General features: G+C 38.1%; 1 protein-coding gene across 5 annotated transcripts in view; it reads left to right on the top strand.

The window, feature by feature from the left end:
• Window positions 1-4,973: 4,973 nt before the first annotated feature.
• Window positions 4,974-21,044, top strand: part of LOC124171819 (phosphatidylinositol 3,4,5-trisphosphate 3-phosphatase and dual-specificity protein phosphatase PTEN-like) — a 111,170-nt gene continuing 95,099 nt past the window's right edge. For all 5 annotated transcript variants that reach the window (XR_006867975.1, XM_046551160.1, XM_046551158.1 and 2 more), the window contains exons 1-7: window positions 4,974-5,607; window positions 5,847-5,976; window positions 6,062-6,236; window positions 6,317-6,424; window positions 6,503-6,644; window positions 6,863-7,026; window positions 20,585-20,766. Coding sequence is in view for 4 of the 5 variants with exons in the window: in XM_046551160.1 (XP_046407116.1) it covers window positions 5,346-5,607; window positions 5,847-5,976; window positions 6,062-6,236; window positions 6,317-6,424; window positions 6,503-6,644; window positions 6,863-7,026; window positions 20,585-20,766 (1,163 nt within the window). In the remaining variant the exon portion in view is untranslated. The remainder of the gene's footprint in view (window positions 5,608-5,846; window positions 5,977-6,061; window positions 6,237-6,316; window positions 6,425-6,502; window positions 6,645-6,862; window positions 7,027-20,584; window positions 20,767-21,044) is intronic.

The raw sequence follows: 21,044 nt of genomic DNA, 5'->3' as shown, positions 1-21,044 counted from the left end.
GTGAGCATGGAATATGTGTTTTCCGCTGGAAAGACAAGTGGACATGATCTCTTCGGAATTTGGAAGTGACCTAGTGGCAACCACTAGACAAGGCAAGGAGAAACCAGAGGCCGTGGTTGCTTGTAATAAATTCATGGGTGGAGTTGATCATTGCGACAAGCTCCTTTTAGAAAAGTAAGGTAACGTACGGAAGGCGAATATTTTTTTAAATTTAGAAGGTTTTGATGTTTTAACTTCCAAATTACAATATAAATAAATAAAAATGACATGTGAAAGGGAAGAGGGCAAAATGTGATGCATGTGTATGAAGCTGTACATTGACCTCGGAAAACATAGAAATGTTCTATATCCCAAAGGCTTAAAGAGCACGAAAGAGCGTTAAAACTTCATCAGTGGGACGCTTCAGCTATCACTGAACATTATGCCTCCAGCCCTGGGCATAAAATAATGTTTAATGCTACACGGGTATTGGCGAAGACGGAAGAACATCATCCGCATCTAATACGTGAATCCATTGAGATAGCGAAAAGGCCTAATAACTTTAATAGGGAGGATGGATAAAACCTCAGCCGTATATGGAGAGGGTTCATAGCCCAATATAATGACCAACGGCTATCGCTTAAAATTCAAATCCGGGACAACAATGGGTAACGGAAAACATATTTAAGCCCAGGACGAGAATAAATTCCTTCCATTCTCTTGATAACGCTCCCAGTAGGAGGAGTGAAACGTTGAGTGAAAATGTTTTCTACACAGCAATACCCGAGAACCACCACCAACAAGGTATAAGACTATAAATCCAGAAGTCCGTCATAAGTAATGATAAAATTTCATTTAAAAATTACTTATGCTCAGAACAAAATTAATAATTCAGTTCAAAGTATAAAAATTTGGGGTACACAATAAAATGTTTCTTTGCAAAAATCATTGACCGTGAAACCACTTCTTAACAGATTCATACAGTGAGGAGGATCATAAATGAGTGGGAGGGTCGGGCTTAATTGCCGATGAGTGGTCCTAAGCTGGGTCTCAGGCATGGCCTGAATCCATCCAACCATTGCGACCTCAGCAGTCAATTCCCTTCCCTCACACCAGTTATAGCTGAAGTCAAGCCATTTGCATTGAGAAATACAAGCTAGCTATCCCCGATATTAGATCTTCTGCGTATGAAAATGCTCGTCCGCTTAAAGAGATGTTCTGCATGAAAGGGTTAAAAGAAGACTTATAATTAATATGATACCCTCAAATCAGTCATCTATATTTAAAATACAGCATTTTTATGTCTCATCTTTGAAGAAGGGTCATTTTCCAGTGTTTTCTGTATTTGGGTGTAAAAAGTGAAAACAAAATGCTATAGTATGCCCATACTATATATGTACTTATTTGGGACATTGAGAAAAAATTCTTATTCCCCTCAAATACTCCACAACTTCATGTGAAGGCACACTTCCTCTGCATTTCAAATGTGCGTATTCTTGCAGAGACAATAAATAATATAAAAGGCAAAACAAGAATGTGCTAAATGATATGTGACAGATAACAGTAGCACCGACGTTAACAACAGTAATGAGAAATCATGCCCGAGGAACTGATCTGGGAGTGACACGTAATTTCGACCCAACAGGAAAAGTTGATGCAGCTGGAAATAGGACATGTTAACATAAAATAAGGTATTTAATCCACTCGCGAGGTGATGATAGCCAATCATAATTAAAAAATAATCTTGTGCCAACATCGTCGACGGGCTTGCCGCTGCAACGGACGCTAAAAAAATTTACTCACTTTACACTGGTTACTTACGATTGCAAATGATAAAAATGTCACTTAAATGCAATGTAGTTCTTTAATATGCTTAAAATTATGCTGGTTAGGCCACTGGCTCACGTGTTTACGCTTTGAAGAATGAGTAATGATAGTTCCTCATATAAATTCGAATCCAAAAGACCGCCGATCGCATCATAGATGGCATTATATGCAGTTGTAATTTCGCCCGCCTTCTCGACGACGGCAGCGATCACCTTTCCGAAGCTTAGATTATTGGCCGCTAGGTGTCTGGCACTTTGCGTAGAGTCGCGAAAACCTATTTAAATGTGAGGTGGGTGACAGCAAGTTCAGTAGTCAACTGGAGAATCCTGTTTTTGTAATATTCGTAGGAGAAGCATTCCAATGGATGAGCTACGCTTAATATGGGCAGTGATTGGTGGCTGCCGCCTTAACTTTTCATACAACTTTGCACCCCATATTCATCGGCAATGTTTTTATATGTAATAATGTTTTCATTTTTATTTTATGCTGGTCATATAAAGATATATTACACCAATATCATAATAGCGGATGCGGGTTCAGGTCGCATTAATTTCATTTGCGTTTCTAATTGTTGAGCTTTATATTTGGTAGAAATAAAAATATATAGTTGGAAGCTTTTGACTCCTATGACATCCATTGAAGAATTGTCATTCTAGCATCCCGGTAAAAACATTTCCGCTATGTTATTTCCCAATGTAATGATCGTAGCTTCGGGGAGTAGCTCATCATTGCATTCGGCCCAAAAAATACTCTCTGAATCTAATATTGATGGTAATAGCCACAGATGACGTATCCCTTAGGCGTATTCTTGTTCCGCTACGCTGAAATTGGGTGCATTCAGGGGGAGTGATCGCTCCCTGATCAGTGAGCGGACTGTGACGTCAGCGCTCACTGAGCGATCACATCCCTCCCTGGATGGTGAATGCTCAGTGAGCGCTTTGGTGGGGAACTTGAAATGCAAAACATTCAATATGGCGCCCAGCGCTTGTGTTTACTTTCGTGTAGCGGCTGCGAAATATCCTTTAATTCCTGTGATAAGTTCATACCTTGTTCACTCTTAATGTACGGGCCTTAAGGATTTATCGCTAACAGTTCTTTGCGAGTCGCGTGATATTTATTGGAAATGCCTTTTGTGTCAATCGTCCAAATATTTCGTTGGGAATCTGGCGCCTGACATTGAAGTCTTGAAAAAAGAGGTTTTTGCACTAAAATGGACGTCTTTCCCATGTTTAGAAAGCAATAGTTTCACATTTGCTAATTCCGTGAAATCCGCTTCTCTTATAGTTTCTTGAATGAGATTTAATAATTGATCAAGGACAGCAGTAGACGTTATTATCACAACAAACTGTTTGTGAACATCGGGTGACTAATGATGAAGTTATATCTCAGCATTACGGGACGTAGTGTGGCGGATGTTTTGAGGAAGTGCTGGTAAACCGATCAAATTAAAAAAAATGCTGGTTTTATCGTACTAACCAAATCTGACATTACTTTTGAAGTGAGCTATGTGCCACATGAGCTTCTAATTGAGGAATGGACTTTGAATGTGCTCGGGTTAATGTTCATGTTCCTGCTGATGACAAACAAATTTTTGTTATATCTTCTTGTCGTTCGCCAGCGAGTAGTTTTAAGGGTTTTTAAAATCGCTGAACAACTTGCTTGATGCCAACTTTTTATTGACATAATAGATTTAGCCTCTAACATTCAACATTTCTAGTTCTGTCTACTTTATGTATGCCACTCACTTTGTCAAAGGTCACATGAAAGGTTGTACTCTTAACCCTGATATCACTGTAATATATGTTTCTCTACCAGAAGACCAATATTTATAAAGGTACCTTGGTATTTATAAAGGTAAAGGACGCAAATTTGACCGTGGGACATCGGCTTTATGTACGATCATTCTCGCGTGTGTTATAGAAATTCACCGCTTTACACGATGCAATTTTGATTTTAACTTCATACAGACTTCAGCTATTGCGCAATGACGTCCCCCGTGTAAAACGGCCTGAAGGCAATGTTGAAGCCATGGTCCTTAATTACTTAGTTAACCCGGGAGAAAAATTACTCACGCCTTATTTTTTGACTAAGCGGACAAGTAATACCCCGCGATTTACGTATATAGATATATTTCAATTTATCTGAAGCGTATGAAATATAAATAAAGAATTAAAAACACATTTCAACTCGAAAATCCATTTTTCAGCGAAGGCTACATCTGAACTTTACCTGGCTTACGACAAAATTCCACCGCAGAATAATATTTTGGCCACCTAATTTAGTAAATAAATACGTAACAAAAGGCCTTCTGCCAATCGCATTTAATATGCCTACATTACGTATAAGTCATCCAGCGTTCGATACGTTACAATGTATAATTAATACGGCTGCTCGACTCGACAGTTCTTCGGCACTATTTTGAACTCGCGCCGCCGCTCACTGGCCGGTGAGCGAGGTGATCATACTCGGAGTACGCTCACAAATATGGCGGCCGCTCACTAGTGATCGGATGGTGAGCGGTCGCATCCAGGGGGAGAGCGGTGGTTCGCTCACCTTCCGCTCAGTGAGCGGAGCTCCCCCTGGATGCACCCATTGTTCCAAACTTTGTTTTGAAAAACTGCGGAAGAAAATAATTCGTTTACAAAATTTTCACGATTTCATTTTATTAATTTGCCTAACCACGCAACTGTTACAGTCCGGTCTGTAAAGTTATTTCGTTGTACCATTCTTCGGATGTGGCAATTCGTTCACGCTCTTCTTTACCTCGCCGAGCATATAATCTTGGTGCTTCATAGTGCCATTTGCTCGTATTCAAGTATTGTATTGAGTTTTAATTGCGAGATGTTTCATGAATGTATTAGGTAAAGCATGCTATGCAAAGTATTACGTTTAATCCGCCGTCTCCCCTTCATTCATGACAATCGAAATATTTCAACATTGGTTATTTTTTGTGGTAAATTGGTTGAAGTGAAAAATTTTTCATCTAAACTAGCAGTAAAATATTTGCAGTTCACAGTAGGGAGTAAATGAAAGCAGAGAAGTTAAAAATATTTTATTTCTTGATCGAACTCATTCGCTTCAAAGATTCTCCTGCCGTAAATGAATTCCCCGCTTGACCCGGCTTGACGTCAGTCATTTGTTAGCGTTCCATTTTTCATCGCATACGGGCTTAGCATAGTGCACACGGTAGGAACGGAACGTTAGTGAGACGCCATTTCTCCGTAGAGTTACTATTATTACTGAAGAGTTTTGCCTGTAGTTGAATACTAAATTCTAATTTGATACACAATCTTGACTTTTAAGATGTCCACACATTGATAGTAAATTTTTTAATGGGAAATCCTCGGTGCTTGCGAGTGTGCAGACGATGTAGCATGGACGTGACAGATCGTTCGCTGTCCCGGATGGATACAACTGTGCAGAAGCTGTCCCTATCTTATTCATAACTGTGTTATTTTGTTTCACCCCTCGTAAATTATTACTGACAGGTCCTGTGGGACAAAATGATGTGTTACAGGGCATAGGGTGCTGTTACTTTTATGGGTGTATGCTTGTCCTGTAGGAAGTCAAGGCTGAGCAGCGAAAAAACAGAGCAAATTTCTGCTTCAGCTACTCCACTCCATGTTTCTGTTGAGGAGCAGGAAGAGCCAACACTTGGTCCATTGTTTGAGGACCAAGATTCGGGTTACTCTAGAATGGCAAACACTATATCTAATATGAAAATGACGAATACCATCAAGGGACTTGTTAGTAAACGTCGGAAACGTTATACGGAAGACGGATTTAACTTAGATTTAGCATGTATCCTTTTGTTTTAAGTGTTTAATCGTATTATTCAGAAATAACTTGTCTAATTGTAGTTTATATTTGACCGTTATCGCGTCGCTGTTACTTGCATGGAGTAATAACTTATAGTGATCAATTTCTACATCTCTTTGAATGCTTACTTTAACCTCTGGGTTTCGGTGTTGTGTTTGTGCCTTATGTCCTTTCGTTAAGATAGAAAGCGCAAATGTCTTAATCCTTAATTCTATGGTCAGATATCAGGGACAATGTGATAGCCATGGGTTTTCCTGCCGAGAAGTTGGAAGGAGTGTACAGGAATCACATTGATGATGTGGTGAAGTTCCTTGAGTCGAAGCATAAAGACCATTATAAAATATATAACCTGTGAGTGCACTTGGTCATACTGGTAATCGTGAGGTAAACAATAGTTGACGTTATGTGTTTGACATTTTATGAAATGTTGCTTTAGGTGCTCGGAGAGGACGTATGATGTAAGTAAGTTTCATATGAGGGTTGCAGCCTATCCTTTTGAAGACCATAATCCTCCCAAAATAGAATTGATACAACCATTTTGTGTTGATGTGCACGAATGGTTGTCTAAAGATAGTAAAAATGTTGCAGCAGTTCACTGTAAAGCGGGGAAGGTATGTAAATTTACTATGTCTGGTGTAAATGTAACTTTCCACAATTAGGATTTGAGCTCATGTTTTAATTTCAATTTTAGGGTAGAACTGGGGTTATGATCTGCTGTTATTTGCTTCACGGTGGACACTTTCCTACTGCTGAAGAGGCTTTGAATTACTACGGTCAACAAAGAACACATGATCGAAAAGTATGTGTGCTCTTGCCAGGTTATTACCCTTAATTTTCTTTGTATTTTATTTAATTCTAAGAGGGATTTTGTTTTTAGGGAGTTACGATACCTAGCCAGAGAAGGTACGTGGGTTATTATGCGACCCTTCTTCAGAAAAAGTTACCATATTCGCCTGTAACTCTTTTGGTGAAGGAAATTCATTTGGAACCAATACCAGCCTTTAATGGAGGCCAAGGGAGTAAGTGACCGCCTCTCTTTTCTTTCAGTCTGCTTTATTGATAGTAGTTGTGAAGGCTCTTTGTTATTTTCCTTTTTATCATATAAACTTATTTTACTTAGTATATTACTTGATAGAGAACAGCAAAAATGATCTTCATCATTGTAAACAAACTGTCGTCAAGTCAACATGAAAATAAGAAATTCTAACAGCATTAACCATAGGTGGTTTAATTACAGGTTTACAGTTTGTTATATCTGAAGAAAGGTCAAAGATTTATTCAGATATGGTGCATGATGTGAAGAAGGGTGATCCGTCCATTCACATCAAAATTAATAAGTACGTTCCTGTATGTGGTGATATCAAGGTGGAATTTTTCAACAAGCCTAAAATGATGCGGAAAGTGAGTATGAGTATTTTAATCTTTGAGATGGTTTTATGAATGACTCTTATGCATTACAATTTATTATTTATTTAGATGCAACCATTGGATTGCATATGTGCTTGTTCCATGAAGATTGTTTGAAATAAGTGCTTGAAGAGAATAACGTTACTGCAAATAAAAGTGAAAAAAAGTATGAATTATTAACTGTAGATAACAGTTAGTTGTATTTTCCATTTGATGCAGGTGCGTTAAGGACGTAGATACACTTCCCGTTGGTTAATAAATACATCAAATAATAAAATAGCAATACACCTTTATAAGCAGTATTATGGTTAATAACGGGGCATGATGATTTTCTTTCAAACAAGTATTAGATATTCACTTCAATTTTTAAAGGAATTCTTTACATAGTAAATAGCGGACAGCTCTACGTCCTGTGGCATATTTAGCATGTTTACTGGTCTCATAAATGTGAAATTGCGGCCCGTCATTTTCAATCTGAGTAAATGAGGCCTTCATACTAATTTTTTACTGAATTTTTTTCTATTAGTCTAGTTATTGAATAGTAAGAGAGTGATTGTAACCTTTCATAAATTTTGGGTTGGAAAATTTATTATTGTTATCTGGAAGGGAAACCAAAGATACTTGAAAAGTTTGCGGAAATAACTTTTGGGGAAAATTATTCCGATGAAAACAAAGGGTTTAGGTTGCTCAAAATTAGGCCAACAAATTTATTGCCTCTAGTTCAACGCTAGACCATCATGCCATTGCCATTTATATGGAGGTGGTTATTAATTGCGAGACAAAATTTTATTCTTTCTCCCATTAGAGTTTGCTAATTTCCTATCATTACCTACTTGGATTTTAAAGAAACTATTTGTATAAAATATTCTTGGTATTTCTGTGACAGGAGATATTATTCATTTGTAACAATATCAAAATTTGCTCTTCTGTGGCGATGTTCTGCTGTACCCGTAATGTTGGTCAGTACTACACAAATTAAATACCGTTGGCTAAAAATTGAGTTGAAAGAAATAGAGTTGAAAAAAATCTGTGGTAATTCATAAATTTTGGGAGTTACACAGTGTTATTTTAATTGTAAAAACATTATGGCAGTGTGTCAACCAGCAGTCCTCATTCTGGGGTTATATTGATTGTACTGGTATTAAGACGTGTTTACATGGTACTATCATTTGCAAAAGTCTTGCAACAAATCGAGCGGTGCCACTTTCGCTCCATTGTTGATTTCTGGCCACCATTAAATTTGAATGATCACTATCTGGGGATGAATCTTCATGGTAGCTCTGGAATGACTCACGAATGGGTCATCGTGACACGGGAGTGAGACGTAGGAAATCATTACGATGCTCAGTTGAGTAAACGAGCGTAGATGCTGTTGCGTCGTCGCGGCGTTTGAGATTATTTTTACACTCGTAGTTGACTGGAGTAGATAATTGAAAATATTTACCCGTTGAAAGAGTGGGTACCTAGTGGGTGTCATCTAAGAGTGGCTAATTATGATGAGCAGTTACGGACCTGTAAAGGAAACCTTATAGCATGGGGAATCACATTCACCAGTGATTCTGATTGGAGTTCCTTCAAGGGAAACGCAATGATTCGTCTTATCGCGCTAACAACGCAGGATTCCCGTCACACGATCATTTAAATTAGAAATAGTTTTTAAAAATGCTCAAATTCAACATTTGGTACCCTCTTAACATACATTTAAAAAATAAAAAAACTTTAAAATAAAATACGGGTATGAGGAGGATATATAAAATTTCGGATATGAGAGGGACTTGAACGCGGGCCCTTCACGTCGCAAGCCGAAGTATCATCCACTGAGCTATTCCTATTTCAATGTTCGGAGGCGATAATTTTAAGTATTTGTTGTCATTGTAACACTGAGCTGCTTTCATGTGCTTCTCAATTTAATGAATTTTGATCAAAATGATCATTTTATCGGTATCATAGTATTTTATTCGTTTATATGATTATAACTTGAGCATGGAGGCTTTCGCATACTTTATGTTTCGGCTGGTTAGTGTATACAATAGGAATATTATGATGTTGTATGTTATGATGATTTGTTATTATGTTTCTAACTCGGTATTTGTATTTCTAATGAAGCAAGCGTATACATTCATTTCAAGCAAAAATTCTGTAAGGATTTGCTTACGTCCTTCTTACTCGACTTCAAAGGTTTTATGAAATGAGCTGCAGTTCCACTGATTTCAGTCTTACCTTAAACATAAAACGAATTGCCAACAAACACATTTCCTAATACCATGTAACCTACTTATGTAAGTAGAGAAGTTAATTAATGATGCTAAGTAAATATCCTACATTATCCCAAATTCATCAGAGTATATGTAAATGATTGCAGCTAATTATGATAACTTAATCATCAACCACATAGCAGCGTAGAGTTATTATACACATTCACACTAATTCAGCAGTGGAACATAATATCAAACAATACCTGTTAAAATCCGAAAATCATTATAAATGAGACTTTTAGTTTTCCTGGACATAATTTGAATATGTGGAAAGGAATACATCTTTACCGATTGACGGACGTCGGAGAACTCTGTTGTTACTTACGCAACGATTAATGCCAATCAGCTTAACACACTCAATGCTGAGAAAATTTATCATAACACACCGCCACGCGGAAAAAATATTTTGCAATAATATCAGATATTATGTCTTCCTTAATCGTATACAATCATACATAGTTCAAAATTATTAAAATTTGCACTATTAATAAAGAAAATATTAAATATTATAATAAATATATTTTAATAAAAAGAAGGCAAAAATCTGCTGCAAGCAAACGACTTGTATCCAGTCACAGGAGAAGACACACTGAGACGCTGGGCACGATTGCAGGGTCTAGTAGAAGACGCGGAGGCAGATGGTGGGCGGAGAAACCTAACAGGACTGATGCCTTGTATTCAAGGCATCCGCGTCCTAGGCTAGCGCGGGATGCCTTGAATTCAAGGCATCCGCATTGAGTGTGTTAACTAATTTCATATTTTACGTGTTTGCTCAGATATTTATATGATGAAACACGTGGAATATCAAAGCTGCCTCGTATCTTATGTCGTAGATATTGTATTAAAAACATCAACCCGAGTCGATAGACGTAAACAAAAGTTCGCCATGTTCACAGTGAACGACTCGTGATTTCCTGCTCTCTGAAAAGAGCTAAGATCACTCAAAAAGAGCCAAGCTACAAACTTTTTAAAATCTCTCCGAGGAATTACCTCCTGCATTAAATGCTACAATGTGTTAGGGGGAACATAATGAACATTAATTTCACTTAAATGGAAGCGATCAAATCCCGAGACTGAAAAGGATGAAAAAATATCTCACCCACCTAATGACCCGTTCTCCATATATTGAACCACGAAGAGTAGTGTTGGCTTGCTGAATATACCCGAAAACCATACAGTTTCTGAGCACAATCTTTGTGGAGCGAAAGTGGTGCCGCTCGATTTGTTGCAAGACTTTTGCAAATGATAGTACATTAACCCGTATGAGTTTATGTGTAAAAGTGTGAATGAACACAAATATGCAACGTTTAACCACCCAACTTGTATGAATTCATATGCAGTAAATAGAACCTGTTCTAATTTGGTTCATGCATTCATACATGTTCTGTTCTGGTTTCCGGTTTACTCAAATAGTCATTAATTTGAATGTGTTAGTGTGTCATGTAAACAGGCATTTAGATACCAAATCAATTTTGCACAGGTCTATTGATATGTATAAAAATTTTTTGCTTTAAATATTGCATTACTAACAATTATTTAAATTTCTCAGGAAATATAGGAGTGATAATCACTTTTAAGACAATGCAATGCTCTGATATAGGATACAAAGGGAATTTAAAATATTCTCCAGCGGAGATTATTTCACTTGCTTTATCTTCTTGTTGAATTTGTCGGGTGTGAGGGTAGTTCATTCACTTTCTTCAACTTCATTGTCATCATCCACATTCAGAATACTGTGGAATATCAGTCCAACTAGTACTCACAACTGTTTAAAAGTTGGCCACTGTATAGAACTGTTATTATGTCCCAAGATGTTGAATCTAGTCAATTCCTAATATCTTCCATACTTACCATCAATCAGTTGATGCATGCTATTTGAAACTAGTAGTTGGGTTATCCACCAAATTTTTTTTCATTTCTGTGGTCTAAGTTATAAAGATCACACCCATAGAGGCAAAATTTTATGCTACGCTGAAACAGCCAACCACCCATGTAGATAGAGGAGTTGTTTCACTGGATGGTATTTCTGTCTTAGTTGCCTTTGTCTCTGTGTTAGGAGCATTGAGAGAATAACTATAATCACTGATCTGAAAACATTGCCGCAATAAAAAGTGTGTTAAAAGAATTAGCTAGGGAGACAGGAGCAATTGTGGGCTTTATTTTCTTTTAAATTGTCTGAAACTATAATATATAATAAACGCCTGAAATAGCCTTAATTGCTGTGATTAAAGCTGTATCCTTGGCAGTGAAATTGTATAGAACTGGTGTAGGACATATGTATTTTTAACATGATTCTTAATTTTTATAATTCTTCCTGTTATTAACCCTTTCGAGACGGCCGAGTTTTCGTCTTAGCATGACTGCTGTAATGAGCCCCAAGAGACTCTTCTTTCTCGTGGTACGGAGCATTTTTGGAGGGCAGTCATTAAGAAGGGTCTCGCTGAACCTTTTTCGACCCCTCCACGCAGGGACTTCGCATTATCTTGGACTCCGAGAGTAGTTGTGCTCCCTCCTTTCCGGGTTTACGACCATACCTGCGGCACTGGTTCGCGGTCAACTTATGTATTGCTTATATGTATTTAGCAAATGGATAATTGTTGCTTGCACATAAATTACAGACTTTGAATTGAATTCCTCATTTTTATCTGAGCATTTTCAAATTTTAAACTAAGTTCTAAGGCCTTAATTAACGCATTTAACGCAGCAACAATTTCCATGTTGATGTTTATACATAACTCGAGATATAAGTTAATATTTGTCGTAGAATTTCGTTTAAAAATTGTAAACCTAGCTCAAAAGACAAATAGTTCAATTCTTAGTGTATATTTCTTGAGAAATGAACAAATATTTATTTCGAAAATTGACTGTATAAACAATTGAATGACCGCTGTCCCGTACCGCTGAGAGGGGTTCTAAAAGACGAAGGGTCCGGGTACCTGCTCCCGGATTCCGAGGGTTAATCCTAGACCCCGAATCATTGGGTCCCGAGACAAAGACGTCGTAAACCCATGACCGTCCTAAAAGGGGGGGAGCTAGAAAACGTATATATACGGCTTTCGATCTCCTGGCCGGGAAAATCTCACGTCTACGCCCGTCGTCTCCCGGGTCAGGAAGCGTCCACACGTTTATATACGTGTACAGTAGGGAAAAGGTTAATATTTTAATTGATGATTTTTTTACTGAAAATTGTAGGTCAAAGTTACGATCTCCATGTAAATTTCCAAAGTATATTTTGAGGAAAAGCAATGAACTCTGTTTTACGTATGTATATGTTGAAATTAAAAATGGAAGATTTAAATGCCATTATACTATGAGGTGAATGTTAATTCAGAATGAAAGAATGTCCCACCGGTTAGGACAGGGCTGTATTCCTAACTCATGCATGCGTTATGTAGTATAATTATGAAAAGTATGTTTTAAAAAAATTCTTGAGTTATTGTTATTCTGTGATTATTCTCCTTTGGGAATATGTAGTTAAGCTTTCCTAAGTATATGGGAGATCAACTACGAAAGACATGAACAAAATGATTTTGTTCTCTGTTGGTTGCACTCAACAGCTGCACAAGTGGCAACAGCATGTTTCACTTTTCTACACCAATGCCCGTGTCCAAGTTATGACTTATGGTTTTCACACTCAACCAAATAGAGGAAATTTTCACCTTAAATGTCCGTACTCTATTAGCATTTATTGTGAATGAATTATCAAGTTTTGACTGCCCTGCCCGTGAATGATAATGGCATGAGGGTTCACTGTTGACCCTAATGTACCAATTGTTTGGGCCTCTTGAACCTTCTTTGATTCTTGTAACCCTGGGATTGTGCTTGAATTTAATATTTTCCAATAAGTCTGGGAAAAGTGTGAAAGGGTCGGGGAGGGGGTGAGGATACACTGTTCAACATAGATTTTGTCCTAGAGAAGATTTTAGGTGATTCTAGACATATTTTTTGCACTGATTCCGAATCTGTGCTTAGATTCTTTATATCATGTTTCCTATCTAGTCTCCTTATGACAGCTTAATGTATGTTTTTGCTTTTACAAAAGTAGTAATTTAATAATTATAGTATATAATAAATAGTAATTATATATCGTGATAGCATGAGTAGGTGAAAATAACACTTTCCTGCCTAAGCATGTTGTCCTACGATGTCATGCCTTCCATTCCTGTCGAAATATGTTTAAACTTGCACCATCTCATCCTTTTATTCAAAGTAATGCTGAATCAGCTGCCACTTCACATCAGTATTTGACCAACTGTCGGTGCGTGAAGAATTTGTTTTTTCTTGGAAGATGGTTTGAGAACTTTGTTGCATGCCGGAAATTACAGCTCATTAAATTGTAATCGCTGAGAAGTGGCTTAGCTTTCATCAGGCTTAGATTGTGCGTGAACCATCCCGATAACTTTTGTTGCTTGTGCGGTGAATTTACTTAAAAGGCTCAAAGGCGGAACATTATTCCCTTTTTGAGACAGTGGTATGAACTTTATTTTGACTGCCTGTTGGGTGACCAACATAAAGGATGGGCCCCCATGTAATGTGTGGCACCTGGGTAAGGATTCTTAATGGTTGGGCTAAGGAAAAACGTCTTAAGAATTTTTCCATCCCAATAATTTGGCGGGAGCCTAAGAATCATTTTTCAGACTGTTATTTTTGTTTGAAAAAGGAAAGGAATTATACTGAAGTCAAAACATGCAGTAAAATATTCGAAAAACTTGGAATAAGCGATACTACCGGTCCCTCACTCCAAAAATTTACAAGTGCCGGAACCAATATAATATGTTAAGGGGGTGCCCTAGTGTTTGAATTTCCCAATTTAACGACTCGTGAAGCCATATAGCCACAGTACCGGTACATGGAGACCGAAGCCGAAGTGCCTCGAGGGAGAGAAGGGGGGGAAAAGGCAATTCGTCTCCCAAATTCGCCTGCGACAACTCCGAGGAAAAATTTGATACTCATGATAAATTTGATACGGGTCGCTGGAACAGGGGTAGCAGTAGGAGTTGATATGTGATTCTGAAATTGCGTATGATGTTATCTTCATTGTGTAAGCAGGCATTTCGTCAAAATCACGTTGCCGACTTCGGTGGCGGTTGGGTAAAGTCCTCACCTGCCAAACAAGAAATGGTGGGTTCGAGTCCCGCCTGGGTAGGTTTCTCCTATCTAGGGCTTGGTTGTTTGTGTAATTAATTATTAAATTTGTTGAATACCCAATATAAAATGGCTCAATATGAGCTGTATTCAGTGGTTTGGGAATGCAACAAAATGATAAAAATAAAATTTCAGTATTGAATTGTGATCTATGATGTTATTTTGACAGAATGTAGTCTTTTTACGTAATGAAGATATAATTGCTCACAGTTTTCGAAACGGAAGGGAAAAACGGGTGGAAAAGGAAAAATGGAGAGGTTTCTCATTTGAAATATACTACATGGCTACTAAAGATAGGTACAGGTAAAAATATTTTTTTATTAACACCAATGAAAAGAAGCAATAAAACAACACAATGAAAAAATTCTATGGGGGAGCCGAAACCTGTTTTTCAAGACATAAGTAGTAGTTAATTAATAGTTGAACATTGTGTCATCATTTTTTCTGATATAAAGCTTATCAGAAATCACCTTGCAAGCATTTTATATTTTGAAAAAATGCAATTAAAAACGTGGAATTATATAGAGGAGAGCAGGGTAATAGCGTACACTTAAGCATTTTTATTTTGTATCTTTCAATTGAAAACTTCAACAAAAGAGGCAATCATATTATTTTGAAGTAAATTTGATTTCTTACCAATTCTTTGCTTCATATTTGCAAAATGTAACTTACTTTGAGTCTTATACCATTTTTTACCAAACCCTTACACTGCTCGGTATTGTCCCAAGTGCCGGTGCAATACTGTACATGCAGTACAGACTGCGTGTTATCGAAAAACTGGCTGCAAGGTCTCACAATTTCCCAAATTGTAGCATTGTTTTACAACGTGTGGCACATGTGTAACCTTTGCTTGTAGTTGAAGGATTATATTTTGCCTTGGTCGGTTGAATTTTCTTAACATGATTTTTTGCCGTGTTAATGGTCATTGAAAAAATCAAAATTCGTGAAATTAAGTGACGAGTATCTCCTCTAGGAAACCTAGTAAAAGTAGTAAGACCCGTCTTTGTCTCAAGGCACAGATTTGACTTTTATTCTGAGTCAAGAAACCGCTATGTATCTACGACGAGCGAAGCACAAACTGGTTGATAGGAAGGGTCTGCATCATCTTCTGCGACCATGCTAGGGCACTCCCTTAATCTTAGCGAAGATACTGAAAGTAACCAAGAACGTGAGAATGAAGGATTCGAAAACTCAAAGGACCCAAATTATGCACCGAGTACTTCTTATGGACATCAATATATAATGCAAGAGGATTTAAATGATCTAGTTCGCAATTTAAATTCGTTCATAAAGAAGAGTGAAATCTTAGAATCACGATTAAAAGATTGGAAAGTGCTGGATCCAAATATGAAAATTTCTTTGTATCGATCTCATCTTGACAAATTTAAATTAATGTTTTCTCAAGAGAACAATTTTCATTTTGCATGATGTTCTCTCTGTTATGGATATTCTAAATTTTGAATTCTACACAGATGACAGGGGTTTGTCATGGATTCCTCCAAGGTTACTTTAAAGGCTGATCTCTTATATTATGGCAATGAGCTCTTCTCAGTACTGTAGCTCATGAATCTGACATGAAAGAATCTTTCGAGAATATGCCATTACTTTTTGAAAAAATTTACTCTGAAAAATATAAGTGGAAAATTTGTGGCAACTTAGAGTAGTTGCTTGCACCTTGGCTACGCAAAATATTGTGGGTTCATCTGTGAGAGGGATAGTGGAGTCAGAAAAAAATCATTGCTTGAAATAATTGGTTGGAGTGTAAAGCACCTGTGTCTGGATCCAAAAATGTTCTTTTTCAGGCTTTGGTCGATCTGAAAAATATTCTTTAACCCCCTCTACGTATTTAATGAGGAATTTTCAAAATTTGGTGAAGCTTTGCACAAAAATGGTACTGGTTTTACGTATTTGTAACAAAAATTCCCTAAAATCAATGTGGCAAAGATCAAAGAAGGAATTTGTTTTGGGTCACAGATTAGAAAAGTACTGAAGAATTTGGAATTTCAACAGCAATTGATTTCAATGGGAAAAAATGTGTGAAATGCATTCAATGTATGTGTATATGTATTTGAACATTTTTTAGGAATAGGGTAGTTTCCTTCATCAAAGAAAGCGAAAGGCATTGATTGCAATTCGTTACCCACCATTACTGTATTCATAATATACAAATTATTTTGTTTTAGAAATACCGGGTTAGACGAATGGCAATGGTCCATTTTTATCCTCATTTGAAAAGGGCCAGATTGGCGCCCATGCGATGCCACTCCACGTGACGTCACAGGGACCTAGTTTCTATACGAGAAGATAGGAGTTATACATCGTCTGAGGTTACCAATGCATGCATGAGGTGCAGGGCTCAGGGAAACATGTCTTAATAATCACTTATTAAAACTGGCTAAGGTCGGAAAGTTTTCTTCATTTGATAAGGTATTAATAATCCTTATTTAAGCCAAGCGCTACCAGCCAGCAGGGTACTCAGCTACCCGCTAGCAGCCTGCGTCGTATCAGCGCTCAACTCGCCTCAAGGTCACCTCACAGGGTGGCAGCGGGAACCAGAAATGCGTCTCACAGAGAGATTTCCCGGCATTCACACTTACGCGTCGCGTTTTCGCGCGCTTGAAAATTTTCACTTTTCATTTTATCGCGAAAAATAGATATCGTCATTTAAAAATTTAAAAGCGTGAAATACGTACTCCAGGAGTAATAATCTTTCGATTTGGGCAGTAAAAAAATAGTAGGAATCCACCCTATTATCGTGACTCAAATTACCTCGATTTGGTGACTGATATAATTCAATCATACCGAAAAATGGGCTGCAATATTAGTTTAAAAATTCTATTTCTCGACTCACTTTTTGACTTTTTCCACCAAGCCTCGGCACCTTTAGTGATGAACAATGACCATTTCCACCAGCATATTTTAGTCATGGAAAAATGGCCCCTAGGTGAGTTCAGCAACATCTTAGCAGATTGCTGATGACACTGAATAGGAACTTACCAGATGCTAAATGTGAGAGAAAATCCTAAGAAAGTACCAATTTTTTAACATTTTCAGAAATTACGATTTATTAGATGAAATGTCCTTGTAACCTTATTTAATCCGGTTGTCCTAAGAAAACTACAACTGATAGAAAAAACTCGCTGCGCTGCGCGCGCTCGTTAGGGGGCTACGTCCGCTAAAGCCTCCCCGCATCCGGCTTCGCCGGCTGCCCCCACTGGACGGCTTCGCCGTCCCGGCCGCGACGTCTCGGAACGGCTTCGCCGTTTCTCGTCAGGGGTCGGCTTCGCCGCCCATATATTAAGGCAGCCCTCCGACAGACAGCAGATGGTTCCTCGGTCATGGTCGTGTGAGGGCGGGGTTACCCGAGTCCCCCCGTAGGCGTGGACTCCTGGGAACGGCATCGCCCTTCCTCGTGGCGGGGCGGCTTCGCCGGCCAAGGTTTACCGGTGTTCCCCCGAGCCTTCGACAACCCGGAACGGCTGCGCCGTTCCTCGCCTGTGGGCGGTGTTATCAGGGTTATTCCGCGCCTCTTACTCCTCGGAGTGCGTCCGTCGTTCCTCGAGCGGGGGGAGCTTCGCCGCCAAGGTTTTCACTCCTCACCGAGCAATGCGTACTACCACATCTCCCCTATCGTTTATCAAGGCTTCCGGGGGGGAATAAGGCAGTGTGTGGACGCATGGTAGCCGCAATTGTGGTATTTTAGCTTATGACGATATTTTGTAGGCGTTCCGGGGGGTTTGCAGTGGTTTTGTTGAGCGTACTGTCTACTATTAAAATCATCCAAAGAAATTAAATAGCGATGAGTTGTAGGAGAAGGGAATTACTGCTGAAATATGCGGAAACAACAAAAAAATATGCTATTTACAGGAAAAAATAATTTTTTCCCCGGTTTTATGGGAAGCTTTGTGAAATTTCTTGGGGTTTTCCTGCACACAATTTGTTAGCCTACCCTCAATAAAAATTCCAGCTCCCTAGCTTTAGGGGAGCAATGTGTTTCCCCCTATTACTCACATATAGATGACAAATTCTGTGTTCTCCACATAGCGGTGCATAGGCCCTGTAATAAGGCATTGCTCACGCGAATTTCGTGGCCGTACCTTATGGGGAAGTGGTTTTAAAAAATGCGTTTAGGTGTACATGTGCCAGAGTCATCAATTTCCCTCTACTATTTTGTGAAGAAATGCACATTTAAAATTTTGAAGTTTTATTGCGGGTGTGCATGGATAATGGAACATAGCGGGTAAATATAGCCGACAAAATTCCCATTCCGAATCAATAAAAACGATACAACTGGGTTGAATGGTACACGAAATATACGACTTATTAGGTAATTTTTATTTTTTTGGGGGGTTCCCAGGGGGTTTTCGGGAGACTTTAAGTGCTTTTCCCGTGTAACGCGGCTTCGTTTACCTTCGATAAAAATGTCGGCTCTCTAGCTGTAGTGCAAGCATGGTTTTTCGACGGTGTCACCCATTAAAATGAAATATTCTGCGTTCATCGGGTAGCGGCCTGTAGGGGCAAGAGATAGACGTCCATCACGTTAATTTGGTTGCCGTACGTCGTCGGGAAGTGGCAAAAAAAACTTCCGAAAAATTTGAAATCGTGTGTTGAGGGAATGCAAACTTCACGGCGGATGTGTTGTAAGTTACCAAACGTTGTAGGAGTCGCAATTTCAATGGAAATACATAATCGTTAATTACTCGAAGTTCGTTCGTCTTATGGATACATGAAGATAGCTGAAAAATTGAATAAAAAATCTAGTATCTTGCATTTAAGGGAAATTGTCCAACGATTATTGCAAATGGGTGAAAAAATTCCGAAATTCGGCCAATAAGAAAAGCATTGGAAATTTTAAAAGGTAAAAAAAAAAATACTTAAAATCAAAATATATGAAAAACAACCACACCAAAAAATCAGCCAAAAAATCTAGTATATCATATGTTAAGGACTTATTCCTACAACTATTAAAAGTTGGTTTTAAAAAAATCCAAAGATAGGTCCATAAGAAAAGCATTGGAAATTTTAAAAAAATATAAAAAATACTTATAAACAAAGTATGGCAAAATGATTCACATAAAAAAATCGGCCAAAAAATCTAGTTTCCGTCAGTGAAATTTCACGTTCCCGTGACATTCGAAAGTAGGCAAGGAACGGAAAAAGTTTTAGTCCCATAAGGCTCCAATGTTAATTCGGATCGATATATTTCGAAAACCGATCGACTTTTTCGAGTTTTCGGACTTTTCCCCCCGATGAATATTTTTTCTCCACCCACGGTGAAAATTTCGTCTTCCCAGCACGTCCAGAAGTGGTCGGGAATTTGCATACGTCAGTGAGTGGTCAGTGAGCTATCTGTCACCCATCGGGTTGTATATAATATAGATGTGAGCCCAGATTCAGAATCAACATGAAAAACACCGTTGGGATCACTCAACAACATGTCTAGGACAGAAAAAGTTTTTTTGTTGATTAGTGATATTTTTGAGGGACAGAGGGACCAATAATCTGGAGAATGTTTTATCTGGAGAATGAATCTAAAGAATGTTTTATCGGCCATAAGATAAGGGGCATCCGACTTTGACTCTGAGGGAGGTATTGGTGTTATGAATGTATGTTACTTTTTAAATGATGTGGTTCATGCGTAGGAGCTCGCATATCAGTTTTTAAATGCTACAAGTGTAGATTTACTCATTGATTATTTCCTACTTCCCTGCCTAATTGCAGTCATTCATGTAGTTTTGGTTGTGAAATGTGCTTAGTTCATGCAATGAAGGTTGTCAGTTGTTGAATATGTAAGTAGTTGTCAAGAAGTACAATACAAACTTTGCTCTTCAATTTTATTCTTGGCTAGTTTTACAGCTTTCATAGATAATTATAGAAATAAATTAACAAAAAGAAGCCATTGGCTCCACATTGCTGTATTTGGTATTATTATGGTTATGATTCTTGAATTAGATTGTTATCTCAGATTGTGTTTATAAGATTTGATTTGTTTAGTAGTTGGTTGAATTTAAGGATAATTAATGTTAGGTATGGATATTTTATGTGAACTATTACATAATGCTTTGAAGTTGTAGCCGTAATAAGACAATTCATTTTTGTCAATGCTTGTGATTTCTATTGTGCAAAGTATGTATTCATAGCTCTTTTTTCAGGAAAAACTTTTCCATTTCTGGTTTAACACCTTCTTTGTGAGTGAAGAGGCTACCCCTGCTGAACTGGGTGAAAATGGAGGAGGAGATATTGCTGCAAGTAGTCAATCTGTTGATCGTTCAAGCCGAGCCATGAGCTGTGAAGAGCCATCCAGAGTGCCTCCCATCAATGTGAGACAAACTAGGTAGGTGTCCAATTGAAGGATTCTTGTCCCAGCAAATTGAAATTAATCATTCAAGTTCATCCTGATCGTGTGAATGCTGATCGTCATTCACATTATTGGTGCAGAGTGCGTCTACAGCTCAACCTAGCATTGCCACGCCGAAGAGCCATTGTACTCACAGCCATATGTGCCTGTAATTTTCAGGCCTTGATTTAAGCTCTTAGTGCACTCTAATTGGTAAGACCATGCTATTTCACCAAATTGCTTTTGCTTGGTGCATTTTTACTTAAAATTTATTA

The sequence above is a fragment of the Ischnura elegans genome, chromosome X (assembly GCF_921293095.1).
Source record: "Ischnura elegans chromosome X, ioIscEleg1.1, whole genome shotgun sequence".
NCBI lineage: Eukaryota > Metazoa > Arthropoda > Insecta > Odonata > Coenagrionidae > Ischnura > Ischnura elegans.
The sequence above is the reverse complement of the archived record's forward strand: the minus strand, read 5'-3'. Positions and strand labels throughout refer to the sequence as shown.